Below are 25062 nucleotides of genomic sequence, written 5' to 3'. Positions count from 1 at the left end.
ACGGGAGAGAACACGACTAAACATGAAAAAAGGTGATATGCACATCGCAAACTTGCTGGGTAAAAATATACTGTATAGATAAAGAATAAAAAAGACCTGGAAAAACCATAGTGTCTAGGCTATGCAGTTATGCAGGACAGCCCACAATTCCAGCCCACTACAGTCCGTCCAGGCAGGCCTTTCCTTATCAACAGACCTTTGATCCCGGTGTCGATACTCCGTGCCTCGGTGTCTCCCTGGCCTAGTCAGCAGCCAAAGTCCTCTCTGCCTCTTATACAGTCTCAGTCAGTACTCTATTGATCCCAAGTGCCTCTCGTTCTCACACCTTGTCAACAACAGGCACCCTGGTCCTCTCCTGTCCAGCTGTCCCAGACCTCCAGCGGAGTGTGGACGTCTTTCTCTGCCTACCCCCCTTCTGCTTCGACTCCGTCTGCCTGGATCCAAACGTGGATGTCTTCCTCTTAGACCTACCCGTCTAGACCCCCCCCCCCCGTGCTGTGACTTCCTCTCTGTCTGTCTCGCCACCATGCTGCTGCGCACCTCAGCCTTCCTTCTGCTCTCTCTCTGCCTCTCCTGGGGGATGTCTGCTTCTCTGGTCAGGAACATCACTCCTGAAGAGGAAGTCCCAGAAGCAGAAACCATGTTCGGGGATGACACCGTTGCTGCTGCTACCGAGGGTGATACCGAGGGTGATACCGTGGGTGATACCGAGGGTGATACCGTGGGTGATACCGAGGGTGATACCGTGGGTGATACCGTGGGTGATACCGAGGGTGATACCGAGGGTGACACCGTGGGTGATACCGTGGGTGATACTGAGGATGATACCGTGGGTGATACCGTGGGGGTAGATAGCCTGGTTGTTGATGATAAGCCTACTGCTGTAGATATCAGGGTGGAGGGTGATACCGTGGGGGCAGATAGCCTGGTTGTTGATGATATGCCTACTGCTGTAGATATCAGGGTGGAGGGTGATACCGTGGGTGATACCGTGGGGGCAGATAGCCTGGTTGTTGATGATAAGCCTACTGCTGTAGATATCAGGGTGGAGGGTGATACCGTGGGGGTAGATAGCCTGGTTGTTGATGATAAGCCTACTGCTGTAGATATCAGGGTGGAGGGTGATACCGTGGGGGCAGATAGCCTGGTTGTTGATGATAAGTCTACTGCTGTAGATATCAGGGTGGAGGGTGATACCGTGGGGGTAGATAGCCTGGTTGTTGATGATAAGCCTACTGCTGTAGATATCAGGGTGGAGGGTGATACCGTGGGGGCAGATAGCCTGGTTGTTGATGATACGTCTACTGCTGTAGATATCAGGGTGGAGGGTGATACCGAGAGGGCAGATAGCCTGGTTGTTGATGATAACGTCTACTGCTGTAGATATCAGGGTGGAGGGTGATACCGTGGGGGCAGATAGCCTGGTTGTTGATGATAAGCCTACTGCTGTAGATATCAGGGTGGAGGGTGATACCGTGGGGGTAGATAGCCTGGTTGTTGATGATAAGCCTACTGCTGTAGATATCAGGGTGGAGGGTGATACCGTGGGGGCAGATAGCCTGGTTGTTGATGATAAGCCTACTGCTGTAGATATCAGGGTGGAGGGTGATACCGTGGGGGCAGATAGCCTGGTTGTTGATGATAAGTCTACTGCTGTAGATATCAGGGTGGAGGGTGATACCGTGGGGGTAGATAGCCTGGTTGTTGATGATAAGCCTACTGCTGTAGATATCAGGGTGGAGGGTGATACCGTGGGGGCAGATAGCCTGGTTGTTGATGATATGCCTACTGCTGTAGATATCAGGGTGGAGGGTGATACCGAGGGGGCAGATAGCCTGGTTGTTGATGATACGCCTGCAGTGGAGGAACCTGTAGAAGACACCCCAGTGGCCGAAGACCTGGTGGCCGACAAGCCTGTTGCAGATACCGTTGTAGCTGGGGCATTTGTAGTCAAGGAAGCAGTTGCGGACTCCCCTGTTGCTGATGCTCCGCTAGTAAACGCCCCTGTCATGGCAGATGAAGTCCCAGACACAGAGGCCCTCGTGGCGGACATGCCAGTGGTGGAAGACCCTGCTTACATGGATCTGGAGACCCTTGTTAAAGAGGCCCTGATAACAGAAGCCATGATTAAAGAGTTGTCTGCCCAGGTGGAGGAGGAAGACTTCGCTAAAGAGACTGAGATTCAGGACGCCATCTTGAAAGATTTGGCTGACCAGGAGGCACTAGAAAAAGCGACAGAGGCCATTGAAGAGGCAGCAGAGGCAGAAGCTCCAGCAGAGGATACAGCCAGCCCTGTGGTACCTGTCGTCGAAGCCCAGGAAGAGGACTCTGACTGGGGCTTGGTTTCCATCAAAGAGAGCCTCCAGGCAGCCAATGGATACTTTGACTCCCTGGTGGAGTTGATGGGGGGACGCAACGGATTGTGTCAGTACAAATGCAAATACGGTAAGGATGGGACAGGAGTTGGGTGTGTCTATCAGTGATTACAGTAACGTGTCAGCATGACTCCATGGTGTTGCCACGTCAAGCCTGGCTATAGACACCTAGGGCTCGATTCAAACCGTATTTGCGGAAGTTCAGGGCTATGACGCGTTCTAGATTTTAAAGATCATTTCCGATTGAGCCGACGTGTGCAGCCTTTACAGTCTCCGCGACAGCTATACCACTGAACTTCCACGATGTGGACTGAATCGAGCTCTGAACGTAACGGAACCTAGATACTGAATCGAGCTCTGAACGTAACGGAACCTAGATACTGAATCGAGCTCTGAACGTAACGGAACCTAGATACTGAATCGAGCTCTGAACGTAACGGAACCTAGATACTGAATCGAGCTCTGAACGTAACGGAACCTAGATACTGAATCGAGCTCTGAACGTAACGGAACCTAGATACTGAATCGAGCTCTGAACGTAACGGAACCTAGATACTGAATCGAGCTCTGAACGTAACGGAACCTAGATACTGAATCGAGCTCTGAACGTAAAGGAACCTAGATACTGAATCGAGCTCTGAACGTAACGGAACCTAGATACTGAATCGAGCTCTGAACGTAACGGAACCTAGATACTGAATCGAGCTCTGAACGTAACGGAACCTAGATACTGAATCGAGCTCTGAACGTAACGGAACCTAGATACTGAGTGTTATCCTGAACGTAACGGAACCTAGATACTGAATCAAGCTCTGAACGTAACAGAACCTAGATACTGAGTGTTATCCTGAACGTAACGGAACCTAGATACTGAATCGAGCTCTGAACGTAACGGAACCTAGATACTGAATCGAGCTCTGAACGTAACGGAACCTAGATACTGAATCGAGCTCTGAACGTAACGGAACCTAGATACTGAATCGAGCTCTGAACGTAACGGAACCTAGATACTGAATCGAGCTCTGAACGTAACGGAACCTAGATACTGAATCGAGCTCTGAAGTAACGGAACCTAGATACTGAATCGAGCTCTGAACGTAACAGAACCTAGATACTGAATCGAGCTCTGAACGTAACGGAACCTGAGTGTTGAATCGAGCTCTGAACGTAACGGAACCTAGATAGCTCTGAAGTAACGGAACCTAGATACTATCGAGCTCTGAACGTAACGGAACCTAGATACTGATACTGAAGTAACGGAACCTAGATACTGAATCCTGAACGTAACGGAACCTAGATACTGAATGTTACGGAACCTAGATACTGAAGCTCTGTAACAGAACCTAGATACTGAGTGTTATCCTGAATGTAACAGAACCTAGATACTGAAGTGTTAGCCTGAACGTAACAGAACCTAGATACTGAGTGTTATCCTGAACGTAACGGAACCTAGATACTGAATCGAGCTCTGAACGTAACGGAACCTAGATACTGAATCGAGCTCTGAACGTAACGGAACCTAGATACTGAATCGAGCTCTGAACGTAACGGAACCAAGATACTGAGTGTTATCCTGAATGTAACAGAACCTAGATACTGAGTGTTATCCAGAACGTAACATAACCTAGATACTGAGTGTTATCCTGAACGTAACGGAACCTAGATACTGAGTGTTATCCTGAATGTAACAGAACCTAGATACTGAGTGTTATCCTGAACGTAACAGAACCTAGATACTGAGTGTTATAACTGAGTGTTATCCTGTAACAGAACCTAGATACTGAGTGTTATCCTGAATGTAACAGAACCTAGATACTGAGTGTTATCCTGAATGTAACAGAACCTAGATACTGAGTGTTATCCTGAATGTAACAGAACCTTGATACTGAGTGTTATCCTGAATGTAACAGAACCTAGATACTGAGTGTTATCCTGAATGTAACAGAACCTAGATACTGAGTGTTATCCTGAATGTAACAGAACCTAGATACTGAGTGTTATCCTGAATGTAACAGAACCTAGATACTGAGTGTTATCCTGAATTAACAGAACCTGATACTGAGTGTTATCCTGAATGTAACAGAACCTAGATACTGAGTGTTATCCTGAATGTAACAGAACCTAGATACTGAGTGTTATCCTGAATGTAACAGAACCTAGATACTGAGTGTTATCCTGAATGTAACAGAACCTAGATACTGAGTGTTATCCTGAATGTAACAGAACCTAGATACTGAGTGTTATCCTGAATGTAACAGAACCTAGATACTGAGTGTTATCCTGAATGTAACAGAACCTAGATACTGAGTGTTATCCTGAATGTAACAGAACCTAGATACTGAGTGTTATCCTGAATGTAACAGAACCTAGATACTGAGTGTTATCCTGAATGTAACAGAACCTAGATACTGAGTGTTATCCTGAATGTAACAGAACCTAGATACTGAGTGTTATCCTGAATGTAACAGAACCTAGATACTGAGTGTTATCCTGAATGTAACAGAACCTAGATACTGAGTGTTATCCTGAATGTAACAGAACCTAGATACTGAGTGTTATCCTGAACGTAACAGAACCTAGATACTGAGTGTTATCCTGAATGTAACAGAACCTAGATACTGAGTGTTATCCTGAACGTAACGGAACCTAGATACTGAGTGTTATCCTGAATGTAACAGAACCTAGATACTGAGTGTTATCTTGAATGTAACGGAACCAAGATACTGAGTGTTATCCTGAATGTAACAGAACCTAGATACTGAGTGTTATCCTGAATGTAACAGAACCTAGATACTGAGTGTTATCCTGAATGTAACAGAACCTAGATACTGAGTGTTATCCTGAATGTAACAGAACCTAGATACTGAGTGTTATCCTGAATGTAACAGAACCTAGATACTGAGTGTTATCCTGAATGTAACAGAACCTAGATACTGAGTGTTATCCTGAACGTAACAGAACCTAGATACTGAGTGTTATCCTGAATGTAACAGAACCTTGATACTGAGTGTTATCCTGAACGTAACAGAACCTTGATACTGTGTGTTATCCTGAATGTAACAGAACCTAGATACTGAGTGTTATCCTGAATGTAACAGAACCTAGATACTGAGTGTTATCCTGAATGTAACATAACCTAGATACTGACTGTTATCCTGAATGTAACAGAACCTAGATACTGAGTGTTATCCTGAATGTAAACAGAACCTAGATACTGAGTGTTATCCTGAATGTAACAGAACCTAGATACTGAGTGTTATCCTGAATGTAACATAACAAAGATACTGAGTGTTATCCTGAATGTAACAGAATCTAGATACTGATACTTTAGGATCTTACACAAACACCATCGGTTAGGTCAGGGCTCTCCGATCCTGTTCCTCGGAGAGATTCCGCCCTGTAGGTTTACATCAGGGCTCTCCGATCCTGTTCCTGGAGAGATACCGTCCTGTAGGTTTACATCAAGGCTCTCCAACCCTGTTCCTGGAGAGATACCGTCCTGTAGGTTTACATCAAGGCTCTCCAACTCTGTTCCTGGAGAGATACCGTCCTGTAGGTTTACATCAGGGCTCTCCGATCCTGTTCCTGGAGAGATACCGTCCTGTAGGTTTACATCAGGGCTCTCCGATCCTGTTCCTGGAAAGATACCGTCCTGCAGGTTTTAACTCCAACCCTGTTCCTGGAAAGATGCCGTCCTGTAGGTTTTTAACTCCAACCCTGTTCCTGGAGAGATACCATCCTGTAGGTTTTACATCAGGGCTCTCCGATCTGGTTCCTGGAAAGATACCCTCCTGTAGGTTTTAACTCCAACCCTGTTCCTGGAGAGATACCGTCCTGTAGGTTTTACATCAGGGCTCTCCGATCTGGTTCCTGGAAAGATACCCTCCTGTAGGTTTTAACTCCAACCTTGTTCCTGGAGAGATACCGTCCTGTAGATTTTACATCAGGGCTCTGCGATCCTGTTCCTGGAGAGTGACCCTCCTGTAGGTTTTAACTCCAACCCTGTTCCTGGAGAGATACCATCCTGTAGGTTTTAACTCCAACCCTGTTCCTGGAGAGATACCGTCCTGTAGGTTTTAACTCCAACCCTGTTCCTAGAGAGATACCGTCCTGTAGGTTTTAACTCCAACCCTGTTCCTGGAGAGATACCGTCCTGTAGGTTTTAACTCCAACCCTGTTCCTAGAGAGATACCGTCCTGTAGGTTTTAACTCCAACCCTGTTCCTAGAGAGATACCGTCCTGTAGGTTTTAACTCCAACCCTGTTCCTAGAGAGATACCCTCCTGTAGGTTTTAACTCCAACCCTGTTCCTAGAGAGATAGAAACCCTCCTGTAGGTTTTAACTCCAACCCTGTTCCTGGAGAGAAACCCTCCTGTAGGTTTTAACTCCAACCCTGTTCCTGGAGAGAAACCCTCCTGTAGGTTTTAACTCCAACCCTGTTCCTGGAGAGATACCGTCCTGTAGGTTTTAACTCCAACCCTGTTCCTGGAGAGAGACCCTCCTGTAGGTAGGTTTTAACTCCAACCCTGTTCCTGGAGAGAACCCTCCTGTAGGTTTTAACTCCAACCCTGTTCCTGGAGAGATACCCTCCTGTAGGTTTTAACTCCAACCCTGTTCCTAGAGAGAAACCCTCCTGTAGGTTTTAACTCCAACCCTGTTCCTAGAGAGATACCGTCCTGTAGGTTTTTAACTCCAACCCTGTTCCTAGAGAGAAACCCTCCTGTAGGTTTTAACTCCAACCCTGTTCCTAGAGAGAAACCCTCCTGTAGGTTTTAACTCCAACCCTGTTCCTAGAGAGATACCGTCCTGTAGGTTTTTAACTCCAACCCTGTTCCTGGAGAGATACCCTCCTGTAGGTTTTAACTCCAACCCTGTTCCTGGAGAGATACCGTCCTGTAGGTTTTAACTCCAACCCTGTTCCTGGAGAGATACCGTCCTGTAGGTTTTAACTCCAACCCTGTTCCTAGAGAGATACCGTCCTGTAGGTTTTAACTCCAACCCTGTTCCTAGAGAGATACCGTCCTGTAGGTTTTAACTCCAACCCTGTTCCTAGAGAGATACCCTCCTGTAGGTTTTAACTCCAACCCTGTTCCTAGAGAGATACCGTCCTGTAGGTTTTAACTCCAACCCTGTTCCTAGAGAGATACCCTCCTGTAGGTTTTAACTCCAACCCTGTTCCTAGAGAGAAACCCTCCTGTAGGTTTTAACTCCAACCCTGTTCCTAGAGAGATACCGTCCTGTAGGTTTTAACTCCAACCCTGTTCCTAGAGAGATACCCTCCTGTAGGTTTTAACTCCAACCCTGTTCCTAGAGAGATCCAACTAGAGAGATACCCCTGTAGGTTTTAACTCCAACCCTGTTCCTGGAGAGAAACCCTCCTGTAGGTTTTAACTCCAACCCTGTTCCTGGAGAGAAACCCTCCTGTAGGTTTTAACTCCAACCCTGTTCCTGGAGAGAAACCCTCCTGTAGGTTTTAACAACCCTGTTCCAGAGAAACCTCCTGAGGTTTTAACTCCAACCCTGTTCCTGGAGAGAAACCCTCCTGTAGGTTTTAACTCCAACCCTGTTCCTGGAGAGAAACCCTCCTGTAGGTTTTAACAACCCTGTTCAGAGAAACCCTCCTGGTTTTAACTCCAACCCTGTTCCTGGAGAGAGAAACCCTCCTGTAGGTTTTAACTCCAACCCTGTTCCTGGAGAGAAACCCTCCTGTAGGTTTTACAACCCTGTTCCTGGAGAGCTCCTGTAGGTTTTAACCAACCCTGTTCCTGGAGAGAAACCCTCCTGTAGGTTTTTAACTCCAACCCTGTTCCTGGAGAGAGACCCTCCTGTAGGTTTTAACTCCAACCCTGTTCCTGGAGAGATACCCTCCTGTAGGTTTACATCAGGGCTCTCCTGTAGGTTTTAACTCCAACCCTGTTCCTGGACAGATACCCTCCTGTAGGTTTTTCAAACCCTGTTCCAGGACTCCTGTAGGTTTTAACTCCAACCCTGTTCCTGGAGAGATACCCTCCTGTAGGTTTTATCAGGGCTCTCCCAAACCCTGTTCCTGGAGAGATACCCTCCTGTAGGTTTTCAAACCCTGTTCCTGGGAGAAACCCTCTGTAGGTTTTAACTCAAACCCTGTTCCTGGACAGAAACCCTCCTGTAGGTTTTTAACACCCTGTTCCAGGGCTCTCCGAGGTTTTTAACTCCTGTTCCTGTAGAGATACTCTCCTGTAGGTTTTAACTCCAACCCTGAAGTCACCTGATTATAATAATTAGCTGGTTGATAAACTGAACCAGGCTAATTACAACTGGGGTCAGTGTTAACATAACATTATAAAGTCTCAGTGATATAGATCAACCTGAGATACAGTACAAATACATCATAGTTATTACAATATGGCTTACAGGGTACATTCCAATATATACACCAGCATACCACAGTGAAGCTATGTCCACACTAGGTTACCACAGTGAAGGTATATCCACACCAGCATACCCCAGTGAAGTATATCCACACCAGCATACCCCAGTGAAGGTATATCCACACTAGCATACCACACTGATTGTTTATCCACACTAGCATACCACAGTGAATGTATATTCACACTAGCATACCCCAGTGAAGGTATATCCACACCAGCATACCCCAGTAAAGTTATATCCACACCAGCATACCCCAGTAAAGTTATATCCACACCAGCATACCCCAGTGAAGTTATATCCACACCAGCATACCCCAGTAAAGTTATATCCACACCAGCATACCCCAGTGAAGGTATGTGCTCATATATAATGACACCACAACCGTATTACATTCCAGTTTCCACACAAGCCCAGTATATTGCTCCATACTTAGTACAGTAGTACCATATGATTGCATGGACACTGGAACAGCGAAAACCTATGGATCTATACAGGAGCCACTCCGAGTTCCCTGTCATGTTCTTTATAAACAGTGGGGCAAAAAAGTATTTAGTTAGCCACCAATTGTTCAAGTTGTCCCACTTAAAAAGATGAGAGAGGCCTGTAATTTTCATCATAGGTACACTTCAACTATGACAGACAAAATGAGAAAAAAAATCCAGAAAATCTCATTGTAGGATTTTTAATGAATTTATTTGCAAATTATTGTGGAAAATACGTATTTGGTCAATAACAAAAGTTTATCTCAATACTTTGTTAAATACCCTTTGTTGGCAATGACAGAGGTCAAATGTTTTCTGTAAGTCTTCACAAGGTTTTCACACACTGTTGCTGGTATTTTAGCCCATTCCTCCATGCAGATCTCCTCTAGAGCAGTGATGTTTTGGGGCTGTTGTTGGGCAACACGGACTTTCAACTCCCTCCAAAGATTCTCTATGGGGTTGAGATCTGGAGACTGGCTAGGCCTTTATGATTCCAGGTAGAACCCTTTTTGGTTCCAGGGAGAACCACATGGGTTCCATGTGCATTGGAACCCTCTGTGGAAGGGGTCCTACATGAAACCCAAAGGGGTTCTACCTGGAACCATAAAGGGTTCTACCTGGAACCATAAAGGGTTCTCCAAAGGGCAGAAAAAACATGTTAGGTTCTAGATAGCACCTTTTTTTCAGTTTCGGTTCTTGTCAATGAACTTCACAATAGGGTGTTGAATGTTCAATTTGTGCTGATTGATAACAACCTATTGATCAATCTGTGTCAACCTACATAATTAACTGAATTAGAGTTGTTCACCTTTCCTTCTCAGGTAAGACACCTGTGCATCGCATTGGTTATGTGACCCCAGAGCCCAATGGTTGCAGCTCCGACCTCCTAGGATTCCAGGTACCAGATAGTGTATGTTTTAACTATCGCTAACTGTAGACAGCGTATGATAATGTACTAATACCCGACACCTAAACCGCAGACTGTTTTCTCATACAATACATACTATACTTAAAGGGCCCTTATATAGCCCCCTCTGTGGAGAGGGTTCTACACTGAACCCAAAAGGGTTCTACCTGGAACCAAAATAGTTCTACATGGAACTCAAAATGGTTCTACCTGGAACCAAAAGGGTTCTACACGGAACTCAAAAGGGTTCTACCTGGAACCAAATAGTGTTTTTCAAAGGGTTCTCCTATTGAGACAGCTGAAGTTATTTTAGGTTCTAGAAAGCACCTTTTTTGTGTGAGTGTATATAAATCCGATGTTATGTTAACCTATGACCTGTATATCTTTCTGTATTTTTGTTATTGTCCCAACACAGTTTGACATGGGCATCCCAGCCATGACTCAGTGCTGTAACCAGCTGGACAATTGCTATGACACCTGCGGCTCCGACAAAAACCGCTGTGACTCCAAGTACCGCTTGTGTCTCCACGCTATTTGCTCTGACCTGAAGAAGAGCCTGGGGCTTGTGTCAAAGGTCAAAGGTGAGATAGCTACTGAATTATACTCTGTAACACTTGACCGTAGACGCAGTGCTTCCTTTGAGCCGGATCCTACCACAGCTTCTTAAAACCTCTTGTGACTAGGGGGCAGAATTTTCATTTTTGGAAAAATAACATTCCCAAAGTAAACAGGATATTTTGTCAGGACAAGATGCTATAATATGCATATAATTGACAGCTTAGGATAGAAAACACTCTAAAGTTTCCAAAACTGTAAAAATATTGTCTGTGAGTATAACAGAACTGATATCGCAGGCGAAAGCCTGAGAAAAATCCAATCCGGAAGTGACTCATCTTTTGAAAGCTCTGCGTTCCAATGCGTCCCTATTGAGCAGTGAATGGGCTATCAACCAGATTCCCTTTTCTCCGTATTCCCCAAGGTGTCTACAGCATTGTGACGTAGTTTTCCGTTGATGATTACGCTCCCGGATCCGGGATGGCTTGTTACAACAGGTTTTAACAACAACAACTAAATGACCTAGCTGTGGATTTGTGTGTATGCCAATACCCAGGCATAGTCTACAGTCGGGAACGTGCCGCTAATCTGTCAATGAACAGTATGCAGACAAAAAAAAACAGGCGTTTCGCAATATTTCAAATACAACTGCGGGAAAACACAGGTTGGAAACCGAATGGCTTCTGCTGAAAAGAGAAGAGTCGAATCTGTCTGCTATAGGCTAACAAAAAATTGCACAAAGTAAAACAAGAGTGAGATGTAGGAGTTTGGCAAGAACGCGCCGGCGAGTGAGCTGCGTATAATTATTTTTCAGGACTATAATTTCCTCCTCATATACCGTAGCCTACAATATGTGTCTCCACACACCTTGGCCTAGGTAGGCTATTGATGGATTCAAGACAAGTGGTTTTTATGTATCTCAGATTCTCAGCTTGTCATAGTAGCCTGTCAGTTTGATCATATGTGCAGTATTCTTTTTTTCTTTTATTCTGCCAAAGCCTCCAGTCATGTAAAATGATGTAGAATTGCATGAAATACGTTTATAAAGTGTCAAAATTTTCCCGGAGCTAATAAAATGTTCCCCATGTGCAAGTGCCTCTACTCTACTGCTCTATGCCATTCCACAAATGCGATGATAATGCAGGGGATGCTTTATTATAAAGGTGAGTTGATGGTTTATTATAAAGGTGAGTTGATGGTTTATTATAATGGTGAGTTGATGGTTTATTATAAAGGTGAGTTGATGGTTTATTATAAAGGTGAGTTGATGCTTTATTATAAAGGTGAGTTGATGGTTTATTATAAAGGTGAGTTGATGGTTTATTATAAAGGTGAGTTGATGGTTTATTATAAAGGTGAGTTGATGGTTTATTATAAAGGTGAGTTGATGGTTTATTATAAAGGTGAGTTGATGGTTTATTATAAAGGTGAGTTGATGGTTTATTATAAAGGTGAGTTGATGGTTTATTATAAAGGTGAGTTGATGGTTTATTATAAAGGTGAGTTGATTGTTTATTATAAAGGTGAGTTGATGGTTTATTATAAAGGTGAGTTGATGGTTTATTATAAAGGTGATTTGCATGTTCTGGTACCTCAGAGCTCCCCAGGTCACCCCCCTCTCGCGCTCACTTTTTGTTCTGGCACCTCCCGATTTACAAATTAAGCACCGCATAGGTTGTTATGCTCTTTTGACTTGTTATAAGCTTGTATGAACCTTTATAATGTCTTGTAATGAAGCATAAAAAATGAAGCAAAAAAAAAAGGTAAGACGACAGGAGTAGGCTCAGACTCCACTCTCCCCTTCCTGTCCTCTTTGGAGCTAACTAGGACAGTATAAGTGTCCTCCACTCTCTGTCCTCTATGTAGCTAACAAGGACCCCCTCTACTGTCTCTATGTAGCTATGTAGCTAACTAGGACAGTATAACTCCCCACCTGTCCTGTTCTCTAACTAGGACAGTATAACTCTAGCTAGGACAGTATAACTCTCCACCTGTCCTCTTTGTAGCTAACTAGGACAGTATAACTCCTGACCTGTCCTCTCTCTCACCTGTCCTGTCCTCTTTGTAGCTAACTAGGACAGTATAAGTGTCCTCCACTCTTCACCTGTCCTGTCCTCTTTGTAGCTAACTAGGACAGTATATGTGTCCTCCACTCTCCCCTCTACTGTCCTCTTTGTAGCTAACTAGGACAGTATATGTGTCCTCCACTCTCCCCTCTACTGTCCTCTTTGTAGCTAACTAGGACAGTATAACACTCCCCCTACTGTCCTCTATGTAGCTAGCTAGGACAGTATAACTCTTCACCTGTCCTGTCCTCTATGTAGCTAACTAGGACAGTATAACTCCCCACCTGTCCTGTCCTCTTTGTAGCTAACTAGGACAGTATAACTCTCCACCTGTCCTGTCCTCTATGTAGCTAACTAGGACAGTATAACTCTTCACCTGTCCTGTTCTCTATGTAGTTAGCTAGGACAGTATAACTCTTCACCTGTCCTGTCCTCTATGTAGCTAACTAGGACAGTATAACTCCCCACCTGTCCTGTCCTCTTTGTAGCTAACTAGGACAGTATAACTCTTCACCTGTCCTGTCCTCTATGTAGCTAACTAGGACAGTATAACTCTTCACCTGTCCTGTCCTCTATGTAGCTAACTAGGACAGTATAACTCTCCACCTGTCCTGTCCTCTATGTAGCTAACTAGGACAGTATAACTCTTCACCTGTCCTGTTCTCTATGTAGCTAGCTAGGACAGTATAACTCTCCACCTGTCCTGTCCTCTATGTAGCTAACTAGGACAGTATAACTCTTCACCTGTCCTGTTCTCTATGTAGCTAACTAGGACAGTATAACTCCTCACCTGTCCTGTTCTCTATGTAGTTAGCTAGGACAGTATGACATTATTTCACTGAGACACCCTGGTCGATGTTAATTCCAGTTTAATTCAGTCAAAACAGAAAGTACACTGACATTTAATAATTGGAATGTATGTTGACTTCCTGTCCAACCATATTTCAACATCAACCTGTAATTCTGCGACAAGTCACGGGTATTTTAATATTTCTTAAATACGTACAGTACCAGTCGAAAGTTTGGACACACCTACTCATTCAAGGTTTTTTTAAATATATTTTTTTACTGTTTTCTACATTGTAGAATAATAGTGGACATCAAAACCATGAAATAACACATATGGAAAAATATGTTTTAGATTCTTCAAAGTAAAGTGAAAGTGAGTCGTTGGGATTTTCCCAACATTGCTGTTGACACATATTCCACGGTAGTTATTGGGGTCAAATTCCACTTTTGTGGATTGGGGTTATCATTCAGAGCTGAGGATGATGTTAAAGAGTTTAAGTATAGCCAATTGGAATTTGTTGTCTGTATATTTGATAATTTCATTGAGGATACCATCAACACCACAGGCCTTTTAGGGTTGGAGGGTTTGCATTTTGTCCTGTAGTTCATTCAATGTAATTGGAAAATCCAGTGGGTTCTGGTCGTCTTTAAAAAAACTTCTTAAGGATCGGCGTCCCGTCATCGGGATTAACTTCTGGTGATACTGGAGGGCGCGCAATTCAAATAAATAGTCATAAATATTACAGATATTAAACATTTAGGTACATATAAGTGTCTTATATCGGCTGAAAGCTTAAATTCTTGTTAATCTAACTGCATGTCCGATTTACAGTAGCAATTACAGCGAAAATATGTGATTGTTTGAGGACGGCGCCCCACATCAACCGGCACATACATTCATATATAACGATTAAATATTCACTTACTTTTTGAAAATCTTCCTCTGATTTGTCATCCAAAGGGTCCCAGCTATAACATGTAGTGTCGTTTTGTTAGATAAAATCCTTCTTTACATCCCAAAAAGTCAGTTTAGTTGGCGCCATCGATTTCAGTAATCCACTCGTTCAACATGCAGACAAAGGAATTTGAAAATCTCTACACCTCTACACTTTGTTTCAACAAGTCAAAATACATTTACATTTACATTTACATACATTTACATACATTTGTATTTACTCCTCAGACACCCTAAAATGTAATCAAAAATAATATTTATATCAGAAAGAAGTATGTTCAATAGGAAACCAATTTTAGCGTGATGTCTTCATGGCACGCGCAAATACACATTTCCAAGACTGTGTCCTTCTACTAAAACTGATATTTCTTATTTGTTTTTGAAGTTACAAGCCTGAAACCTAGAACACTGCTGACACCCTGTGGAATTGCATCCAGGGAGATAATTTTCAATATGACCTATCTCTTGCATTTCTAAGAGGATGATCTCTCTCAAAAAAATACATTCTGGTTGGTTTTCCATTGGATTTTCTCCTACCATATCTATAGTGTTGTATTCTCCTACATTATTTTAACATTTCTACAAACTTCAAAGTGTTCAAATGTTTTCAATTTTTTTTTTTTTTCCAATGTTACCAATTATATACATATCCTGGCAGAAGTGGTTTATCCATCTCCTATTTGGACAGATAACTGGGGTGGCATTGTAGCCTAGTGGCTAGAGTGGTGGACTAGTAACCAGAAGGTTGCAAGTTCAAATCCCTGAGCTGACAAGGTACAATTCTGTCATTCTGCCCCTGAACAGGCAGTTTAGAACAAATCCTAGGCCGTCATTGAAAATAATTTGTTCTTAGCTACCTGTTCAGGGGGGCAGAATTGTACCTTGTCAGCTCAGGGATTTGAACTTGCAACCTTCTGGTTACTAGTCCACCACTCTAACGAGGCTACAATGATCTGAACTCCACCACCAGAACAGCAAGGCAGTTAACCCCCCCCTCTGCCCCCCCTCACTGTTCCTAGGCCGTCATTGAAAATAAGAATTTGTTCTTACCTGACTTGCCTGGTTAAATAAAGGTAAAAAATAAACTCTTAGTGTTGTTGTTTGTTTAGTGTCTTATTGTTTCCCAGAAGTGGTTAGAATCGATGAAATTGAGCTGATTTCTGACGTGCTGTTCCATCTTTTCCCGTAGCGTATTGTTTGTAGTGTATTGTTTTAGTGATTCACTAAAGCCAATTTGACATTTGCTCAGTACATTGTTTTCATTGAGGAAATGTACGAGTCTGCTGTTAATAATAATGCAGAGGATTTTCCCAAGGTTACTGTTGACACATATTCCACGGTAGTTATTGGGGTCAAATTTGTCTCCACTTTTGTGGATTGGGGTGATCAGTCCTTGGTTCCAAATATTGGGGAAGATGCCAGAGCTAAGTATGATGTTAAAGAGTTTTAGTATAGCCAATTGGAATTTGTTGTCTGTATATTTGATCATTTCATTGAGGATACCATCAACACCACAGGCCTTTTTGGGTTGGAGGGTTTTTATTTTGTCCTGTAACTCATTCAATGTAATTGGAGAATCCAGTGGGTTCTGGAATCCAGTTTGTTCTGGAATCCAGTTTGTTCTGGAATCCAGTTTGTTCTGGAATCCAGTGGGTTCTGGAATCCAGTTTGTTCTGGAATCCAGTTTGTTCTGGAATCCAGTGGGTTCTGGAATCCAGTTTGTTCTGGAATCCAGTGGGTTCTGGAATCCAGTTTGTTCTGGAATCCAGTTTGTTCTGGAATCCAGTGGGTTCTGGAATCCAGTTTGTTCTGGAATCCAGTGGGTTCTGGAATCCAGTGGGTTCTGGTCGTCTTTAATAGTTGATTCTAAGATCTGTATTTGATCTGTATTTGATCATGTATATGTTTTTGCTCTTTGTTCTTTGTTATAGAACCAAAAAGATTAGAGAAGTAGTTTACCCTACATCTCCATTTTGGATAGATAATTATTCGTGTTGTTGTTTGTTTAGTGTTTTCCAATTTTCCCAGAAGTTGTTAGTCTATGGATTCTTCAATGACATTGAGCTGATTTCTGACGTGCTGTTCCTTCTTTTTCCGTAGTGAATTTCTGTATTGTTTTAGTGATTCACCGTAGTGAAGGCGTAGACTCAGGTTTTCTGGGTCTCTATGTTGTTGGTTGGACAGGTTTCTCAATTTCTTTCTTAGCTTGTTGTATTCTTCATCAAACCATTTGTCATTGTTGTTCATTTTTTTCGATTGTCTGCTTGACATTTTTAGATTTGAAAGGGAAGCTGAAAGGTCAAATATACTGTTAGGCTTTCTACTGCCAAGTGGGCTGACTGTGAACGCTCTGAGAGACTCTGGGTTGAGGTCAGTGGGCTGACTGTGAACGCTCTGAGAGACTCTGGGTTGAGGTCAGTGGGCTGACTGTGAACGCTCTGAGAGACTCTGGGTTGAGGTCAGTGGGCTGACTGTGAAGGCTCTGAGAGACTCTGGGTTGAGGTCAGTGGGCTGACTGTGAACGCTCTGAGAGACTCTGGGTTGAGGTCAGTGGACTGACTGAACTCTCTGAGAGACTCTGGGTTGTCAGTGGGCTGACTGTGAACGCTCTGAGAGACTCTGGGTTGAGGTCAGTGGGCTGACTGTGAAGGCTCTGAGAGACTCTGGGTTGAGGTCAGTGGGCTGACTGTGAACGCTCTGAGAGACTCTGGGTTGAGGTCAGTGGGCTGACTGTGAACTCTCTGAGAGACTCTGGGTTGAGGTCAGTGGGCTGACTGTGAACTCTCTGAGAGACTCTGGGTTGAGGTCAGTGGGCTGACTGTGAAGGCTCTGAGAGACTCTGGGTTGAGGGCAGTGGGCTCTGATGCTCTGAGAGACTCTGGGTTGAGGTCAGTGGGCTGACTGTGAACTCTCTGAGAGACTCTGGGTTGAGGTCTGAGAGACTCTGGGTTGAGGTCAGTGGGCTGACTGTGAACTCTCTGAGAGACTCTGGGTTGAGGTCAGTGGGCTGACTGTGAAGGCTCTGAGAGACTCTGGGTTGAGGTCAGTGGGCTGACTGTGAACGCTCTGAGAGACTGGGTTGAGGTCAGTGGGCTGACTGTGAACTCTCTGAGAGACCCTGCGTTGAGGTCTGAGAGACTCTGGGTTGTGGTCAGTGGGCTGACTGTGAACGCTCTGAGAGACTCTGGGTTGAGGTCAGTGGGCTGACTGTGAACGCTCTGAGAGACTCTGGGTTGAGGTCAGTGATAAAGTTTTTGTTTGTTATGTTGTCGTAGTTGTGCCTATGGGGGGCATATGGCGGAGGGAATGCTGTTACCTCCAGGTAGGTGTTTGTCCCCCTGTGTGCTGAAGGTGTCAGGTTCTTGTCCAGTTCTAGAATTTAGTTCGCCACAAACTAGTACATGTCCCTGGGCCTGAATATGGTTGATCTCCCGATCTAGGATGGAGAAGCTGTTAAATTAGGGGGATATAGATATAGGTGGCCATTTGTCTCTGTTGAGATTATTTCCTGACTCATTTCTAGTTAGGGTAAAGGCTGCTCAAGTTCAGGGTGGAGTGGGTGGGCCAGGTAGACATTAGGTTTTGAGGCACAGTCTCGGGAAATACTTGGATTCACCCGCTGTATTGTGACAGAATGATAGTCTATTGGTGGTAGCAGGGTGGAGGTAACCACTTGTATGGTAGCAGGGTGGAGGTAACCACTTGTATGGTAGCAGGGTGGAGGTAACCACTTGTATGTTAGCAGGGTGGAGGTAACCACTTGTGCGTTGGGGAAAGTGGAAGAAGCTGTTTCAATCACTCTCTTGAGTGCTGTTGATAGCCTTTCCTGCTGTGCCCTCAGATCATTTGTGCCCATGTGAATGATGATGTGTCCGGGGGTCCCTAGTCTGTCCTCTGACAACAGCTCCAGGATATGCCTAGTGTTTGTCCTCTGACAACAGCTCCAGGATATGCCTAGTGTTTGTCCTCTGACAACAGCTCCAGGATATGCCTAGTGTTTGTCCTCTGACAACAGCTCCAGGATATGCCTAGTGTTTGTCCTCTGACAACAGCTCCAGGATATGCCTAGTGTTTGTCCTCTGACAACAGCTCCAGGATATGCCTAGTGTTTGTCCTCTGACAACAGCTCCAGGATATGCCTAGTGTTTGTCCTCTGACAACAGCTCCAGGATATGCCTAGTGTTTGTCCTCTGACAACAGCTCCAGGATATGCCTAGTGTTTGTCCTCTGACAACAGCTCCAGGATATGCCTAGTGTTTGTCCTCTGACAACAGCTCCAGGACATGCCTAGTGTTTGGGCACCAGAGTTTAGCCACTGTGTTTAGGCAAACGTTTAGTTTAGGTCTGTTAGGAGGGGTGGGGTCTGTTAGGGGGGTCTGTTAGGAGGGGTGGGGTCTGTTAGGAGGGGGTGGGGTCTGTTAGGAGGGGGTGGGGTCTGTTAGGAGGGGTGGGGTCTGTTAGGGGGGTGGGGTCTGTTAGGAGGGGGTGGGGTCTGTTAGGAGGGGGTGGGGTCTGTTAGGAGGGGGTGGGGTCTGATAGGAGGGGGTGGGGTCTGTTAGGAGGGGTGGGGTCTGTTAAGGAGGGGTGGGGTCTGTTAGGAGGTGGTGGAGTCTGTTAGGAGGGGCTGGGGTCTGTTAGGAGGGGTGGGGTCTGTTAGGGGGTGGGGTCTGTTAGGAGTGGTTGGGGTCTGTTAGGAGGGGTTGGGGTCTGTTAGGGGGGGGTGGGGTCTGTTAGGAGGGGGTGGGGTCTGTTAGGAGGGGGTGGGGTCTGATAGGAGGGGTGGGGTCTGATAGGAGGGGGTGGGGTCTGTTAGGAGGGGTGGGGTCTGTTAAGGAGGGGTGGGGTCTGTTAGGAGGTGGTGGAGTCTGTTAGGAGGAGCTGGGGTCTGTTAGGAGTGGGTGGGGTCTGTTAGGAGGGGGTGGGGTCTGATAGGAGGGGTGGGGGCTGTTAGGAGGGGTGGGGTCTGATAGGAGGGGTGGGGTCTGATAGGAGGGGTGGGGTCTGTTAGGAGGGGTGGGGTCTGTTAAGGAGGGGTGGGGTCTGTTAGGAGGTGGTGGAGTCTGTTAGGAGGAGCTGGGGTCTGTTAGGAGTGGGTGGGGTCTGTTAGGAGGGGTGGGGTCTGATAGGATGGGGTGGGGTCTGTTAGGAGGGGGTGGGGTCTGTTAGGAAGGGGTAGGGTCTGTTAGGAGGGGGTGGGGTCTGTTAGGAGGGGGTGGGGTCTGTTGGGTTGGTGGGTCCTGTGTTGTCTGTCCCATTGCGGTGTTGAGGTTGTGGTCCGGGTCTGAGGTGGGCTGTTGGGAGGGGGTGGGGTCTGTTAGGAGGGGTGGGGTCTGTTAAGGAGGGGTGGGGTCTGTTAGGAGTGGGTGGGGTCTGTTAGGAGGGAGTGGGGTCTGTTAGGAGGGGTGGGGTCTGATAGGAGGGGTGGGGTCTGTTAGGAGGGGTGGGGTCTGTTAAGGAGGGGTGGGGTCTGTTAGGAGGTGGTGGAGTCTGTTAGGAGGGGATGGGGTCTGTTAGGACGGGTGGGGTCTGTTAGGGGGTAGGGTCTGTTAGGAGTGGGTGGGGTCTGTTAGGAGGGGGTGGGGTCTGTTAGGAGGGGGTGGGGGTCTGATAGGAGGGGTGGGGTCTGTTAGGAGGGGTGGGTTCTGATAGGAGGGGGTGGCGTCTGATCGGAGGGGTGGGGTCTGTTAGGAGGGGTGGGGTCTGTTAAGGAGGGGTGGGGTCTGTTAGGAGGTGGTGGAGTCTGTTAGGAGGGGTGGGTTCTGTTAGGGGGTGGGGTCTGTTAGGAGTGGGTGGGGTCTGTTAGGAGGGGTGGGGTCTGTTAGGAGGGGGTGGGGTCTGATAGGAGGGGTGGGGTCTGTTAGGAGGGGGTGGGGTCTGTTAGGAAGGGGTAGGGTCTGTTAGGAGGGGTGGGGTCTGTTAGGAGGGGTGGGGTCTGTTTGGTTGGTGGGTCCTGTGTTGTCTGTCCCATTGCGGTGTTGAGGTTGTGGTCCGGGTCTGAGGTGGGCTGTTGGGAGGGGGTGGGGTCTGTTAGGAGGGGTGGGGTCTGTTAGGAGGGGTTGGGTCTGTTAGGAGGGGGGTGGGGTCTGTTAGGAGGGGGTGGGGTCTGTTAGGAGGGGGTGGGGTCTGTTAGGAGGGTGGGGTCTGTTAGGGGGAGGGGGGTGGGGTCTGTTAGGAGGGGTGGGGTCTGATAGGAGGGGTGGGGTCTGTTATGAGGGGGTGGGGTCTGTTAGGAGGGGGTGGGGTCTGTTAGTAGGGGGTGGGGTCTGTTAGGAGGGTGAGGGGTCTGTTGGGTTGGTGGGTCCTGTGTTGTCTGTCCCATTGTGGTGTTGAGGTTGTGGTCCGGGTCTGAGGTGGGCTGTTCTGCTGGCTTGTCTGGGGGAGAGTCCTGCTCTCTGTCAAACCTCAGCTTTCTGACCTCGTCCTTCACTGCTGTTAGCTGTTCCATGTGTTCCTCTCCCTCCTCCTTCAGTGCTGTTAGCTGTTCCATGTGTTCCTCTCCCTCCTCCTTCACTGCTGTTAGCTGTTCCATGTGTTCCTCTCCCTCCTCCTTCACTGCTGTTAGCTGTTCCATGTGTTCCTCTCCCTCCTCCTTCAGTGCTGTTAGCTGTTCCATGTGTGTGTTCCTCTCCCTCCTCCTTCAGTGCTGTTAGCTGTTCCATGTGTGTGTTCCTCTCCCTCCTCCTTCAGTGCTGTTAGCTGTTCCATGTGTTCCTCTCCCTCCTCCTTCAGTGCTGTTAGCTGTTCCATGTGTGTGTTCCTCTCCCTCCTCCTTCAGTGCTGTTAGCTGTTCCATGTGTTCCTCTCCCTCCTCCTTCAGTGCTGTTAGCTGTTCCATGTGTGTGTTCCTCTCCCTCCTCCTTCACTGCTGTTAGCTGTTCCATGTGTTCCTCTCCCTCCTCCTTCAGTGCTGTTAGCTGTTCCATGTGTTCCTCTCCCTCCTCCTTCACTGCTGTTAGCTGTTCCATGTGTGTGTTCCTCTCCCTCCCCCTATCAATTTCTTTATATTCCTTGGAAGTAAGAATCCATTCAGGCAATTTAGTCCAAAAGGTTTTAGGTAAGCGAGTCTTAAGGAATCCAAGTTTATCTACATTTATTCTCTCTCTCTCTCTCTCTCTCTCTCTCTCTCTCTCTCTCCCCCACACCACCACCCTCCCTCCCTCCCTCCCTCAACCCTAACCCTCTGTCTCCCTCCCTCCCTCCCACAACCCTAACCCTCTGTCTCCCTCCCTCCCCCCCCAACCCCACCCACCCTCCCTCCCTCAACCCTAACCCTCTGTCTCTCTCTCTCCCCCTCCCAGCCTGTGAGACCGTAGCAGATACTCTGTACAACACAGTGTGGACGCTGGGCTGCAGATCCTTCATGAACAGCCAGAGGGAAGCATGTCACTGTGAGGGAGAGGAGAGGGATGAGCTGTAGAGGACCAGGCTGGGAGGAGAGGGATGAGCTGTAGAGGACCAGGCTGGGAGGAGAGGGACGAGCTGTAGAGGACCAGGCTGGGACACTACACAACACCTCCCAGCCCTAGACCAACCTGGGACACTACACTACACCTCCCAGCCCTAGACCAACCTGAGACACTACACGACTCAACACGAGAGAAAGCTGGGAGGAGAGGGACGAGCTGTAGAGGACCAGGCTGGGACACTACACTACTCAACACGAGAGAAAGCTGGGAGGAGAGGGATGAGCTATAGAGGACCAGGCTGGGACACTACTCTACACTACCCAGCACTACACTACACAACACTACACAACACTACCCAACACTAGACCAGAATGGGACACTATACTACCCAGCACTAGACCAACCTGGGACACTAGACTACCCAGCACTAGACCAACCTGGGACACTACACTACCCAGCACTAGACCAACCTGGGACACTACACTACACTACCCAGCACTAGACCAACCTGGGACACTACACTACACTACCCAGCACTACACTACACTACACTACGCAACACTACCCAGCACTACACTACACAACACTACCCAACACTAGACCAGAATGGGACACTACACTACCCAGCACTAGACCAACCTGGGACACTACACTACCCAGCACGAGACCAACCTGGGGCATTACACTACTCAACACGAGAGAAAGCTGGGAGGAGAGGGACGAGCTGTAGAGGACCAGGCTGGGACACTACACTACACTACCCAGCATTAGATAAACCTTGGACACTACACTACCCAGCACTAGACCAACCTGGGACACTACACTACACTACCCAGCACTAGACCAACCTGGGACACTACACTACCCAGCACTAGATAAACATTGGACACTACACTACCCAGCACTAGACCAACCTGGGACACTACACTACACTACCCAGCACTAGACCAACCTGGGACACTACACTACACTACCCAGCACTAGACCAACCTGGGACACTACACTACCCAGCACTAGATAAACCTTGGACACTACACTACCCAGCACTAGACCAACCTGGGACACTACACTACCCAGCACAAGATAAACCATTTTCAACCTCTGTCATATCATGGATTCAGAGTGATCAATCTAATAGAACACAAAGGGTTTTCTTTAATGGAAGGTTCTCTAATGTCAAACATGTCAAATGTGGTGTACCGCAGGGCAGCTCTCTTGGCCCTCTACAATTTTTTTTATTTTTACTAATCAATCAAATGTATTTATAAAGCCCCTTTTACATCAACAGATGTCACAAAGTGCTATACAGAAACCCAGACTAAATGACCGACCACGAGTTTTAAGTAAAGCATGTGTGTCTATCTATGTATGCTGATGATTCAACATTATACATGTCAGCAACCACGGCCAATGAAATTACTGCAACACTTAACAAAGAGTTGCAGTCAGTTTTCGAATGGGTGGCCAGTAATACATTAGTCCTGAGTATCTCTACAACTAAAGGCATTGTATTTGGTACAAATGATTCCCTAAGTTCAAAACCTCAGCTGAGTCTGATAATGAATCATTTGGCTGTTGAGCAAGATGCAGAGACTAAATTACTTGGCATTACCTTGGATTGTAAACTGTCATGGTCAAAACCTATTCATTCAATGGTTGTAAAGATGGGGAGAGGTCAGTCCTTGATTTAAGCCTAGATTCAGTCAGATCAATCGTTAACCAACGATAGCAGACACATGCATAGCGGCTGTTTCGGCGGTATCTGAGGTGGAACTGCATTGGAGCCGTCAAATCGGTGAGCAGCTGCACATGCAATCATTGTCATGAAGCAACACCCGCCTCACCAGAAGCCACACCCTCCCCACTAGAAGCCACACCCTCCCTACTCGAAGCCACACCCTCCCCTCTCGAAGCCACACCCTCCTCACTTGCGTTAGAAGTTCAGAATGTGTAGGCGACATAGAAATAATTACGCATTAAACAAAATAATAAGGATTTCTATTATCAAGGTGTAGATTACATATCACACTGCAGTGTTCCCACTTGTTAACAAATCTGCATGGGATTTCGGTTAATGCAACTCCATGCGGCCAATGGCAATGTCCGCTTTAGTTATAATGCCGGGAGCCACTTGTGGATTTAACAGCTCAGTTCCACCTCGGACACCATCAAAATAACCGTTATGAAGATGTTGAGTAGAGCCCAAAGAGGTGTTGAATCTACCAAGTTGTTTGCTGTACTCAACTTACACACAGCTCTGACACACACACTTATCACACCAGACATGCCACCAGGGGTCTTTTCACAGTCCCCAAATCCCCCAATGAATTCAAGAAAACGTACAGTATTATATAGAGCCATGATTGGAAATGGTTATCCCTTTCATTTCAGATTGCTCAGGTGAACAGCAAACCTTTAAGAAACGCAATGCCTCTCCCCTATTTAACCTAAATATGTGTATGTACTGATAGATGCTACTGAATTTATATGTCATATATTAAACTGTAAATGATAAATGCAGGACTAGAATACTTGGTCTCTCTGTGTTTTTTTCCTCAGTATTGAGTCAGTACAGAACATTTTAGTTATATTTTTCTTGTTTTAAATGTATGTAGTTCTGTCCTTGAGCTGTTCTTGTCTATTAATGTTCTGTATTAGGTCATGTTTCACGTGGACTCCAGGAAGAGTAGTTGCTGCTTTTGCAACAGCCAATGCGGATCCTAATAAAATACCAACAGCCAATGGGGATCCTAATAAAATACCAACAGCCAATGAGGATCCTAATAAAATATCAACAATCAATGGGGATCCTAATAAAATAGCAACAGCCAATGGGGATCCTAATAAAATACCAACAGCCAATGGGGATCCTAATAAAATACCAACAGCCAATGGGGATCCTAATAAAATACCAACAGCCAATGGGGATCCTAATAAAATACCAACAGCCAATGAGGATCCTAATAAAATACCAACAGCCAATGGGGATCCTAATAAAATACCAACAGCCAATGGGGATCCTAATAAAATACCAACAGCCAATGGGGATCCTAATAAAATACCAACAGCCAATGGGGATCCTAATAAAATACCAACAGCCAATGGGGATCCTAATAAAA

The 25062-nt window shown here is 46.1% G+C and overlaps 1 protein-coding gene and 4 long non-coding RNA genes across 11 annotated transcripts; 4 read left to right on the top strand and 1 right to left on the bottom strand.

The window, feature by feature from the left end:
* The first annotated feature begins 276 nt into the window (after nt 1–276).
* LOC118379188 (serine-aspartate repeat-containing protein I-like) lies at nt 277–25062 on the top strand. 2 transcript variants are annotated; one of them, XM_052477543.1, is made up of 5 exons: nt 277–1369; nt 1440–2445; nt 10087–10163; nt 10588–10753; nt 21836–25062. In XM_052477543.1, the coding sequence occupies exons 1-5, from the start codon at nt 527–529 to the stop codon at nt 21952–21954; spliced, it is 2211 nt and encodes a 736-aa protein (XP_052333503.1). In that variant the 5' UTR covers nt 277–526; the 3' UTR covers nt 21955–25062. The 2 variants fall into 2 exon arrangements, with proteins under 2 accessions (XP_052333503.1, XP_052333502.1); XM_052477542.1 differs by having other exon boundaries at nt 10087–10175.
* LOC127911322 (uncharacterized) lies at nt 6922–8182 on the top strand. Its single transcript, XR_008077856.1, has 4 exons — nt 6922–6971; nt 7188–7661; nt 7717–7845; nt 8163–8182. It is a non-coding gene; the product is annotated as an uncharacterized LOC127911322 (long non-coding RNA).
* Nucleotides 11005–12573, top strand: LOC127911321 (uncharacterized). Of its 3 annotated transcripts, none has more exons than XR_008077854.1 (3): nt 11005–11914; nt 12011–12226; nt 12299–12573. It is a non-coding gene; the product is annotated as an uncharacterized LOC127911321 (long non-coding RNA). The 3 variants fall into 3 exon arrangements; XR_008077853.1 differs by having other exon boundaries at nt 12275–12573; XR_008077855.1 differs by having other exon boundaries at nt 11005–11986; nt 12035–12226; nt 12275–12573.
* On the bottom strand, nt 12965–14394 carry LOC127911324 (uncharacterized). Of its 3 annotated transcripts, none has more exons than XR_008077859.1 (3): nt 13538–14394; nt 13400–13491; nt 12965–13077 (listed from the first exon to the last, which is right to left on the bottom strand). It is a non-coding gene; the product is annotated as an uncharacterized LOC127911324 (long non-coding RNA). The 3 variants fall into 3 exon arrangements; XR_008077861.1 differs by lacking the exon at nt 12965–13077 and adding an exon at nt 13193–13261; XR_008077860.1 differs by lacking the exon at nt 12965–13077 and adding an exon at nt 13286–13353.
* LOC127911323 (uncharacterized) lies at nt 16902–18016 on the top strand. 2 transcript variants are annotated; one of them, XR_008077857.1, is made up of 4 exons: nt 16902–17083; nt 17426–17535; nt 17580–17621; nt 17776–18016. It is a non-coding gene; the product is annotated as an uncharacterized LOC127911323 (long non-coding RNA). The 2 variants fall into 2 exon arrangements; XR_008077858.1 differs by having other exon boundaries at nt 17426–17621.

The sequence above is a fragment of the Oncorhynchus keta genome, chromosome 24, assembly GCF_023373465.1.
Source record: "Oncorhynchus keta strain PuntledgeMale-10-30-2019 chromosome 24, Oket_V2, whole genome shotgun sequence".
In the NCBI taxonomy this organism is placed as follows: Eukaryota; Metazoa; Chordata; class Actinopteri; order Salmoniformes; family Salmonidae; genus Oncorhynchus; species Oncorhynchus keta.
The sequence above is the reverse complement of the archived record's forward strand: the minus strand, read 5'-3'. Positions and strand labels throughout refer to the sequence as shown.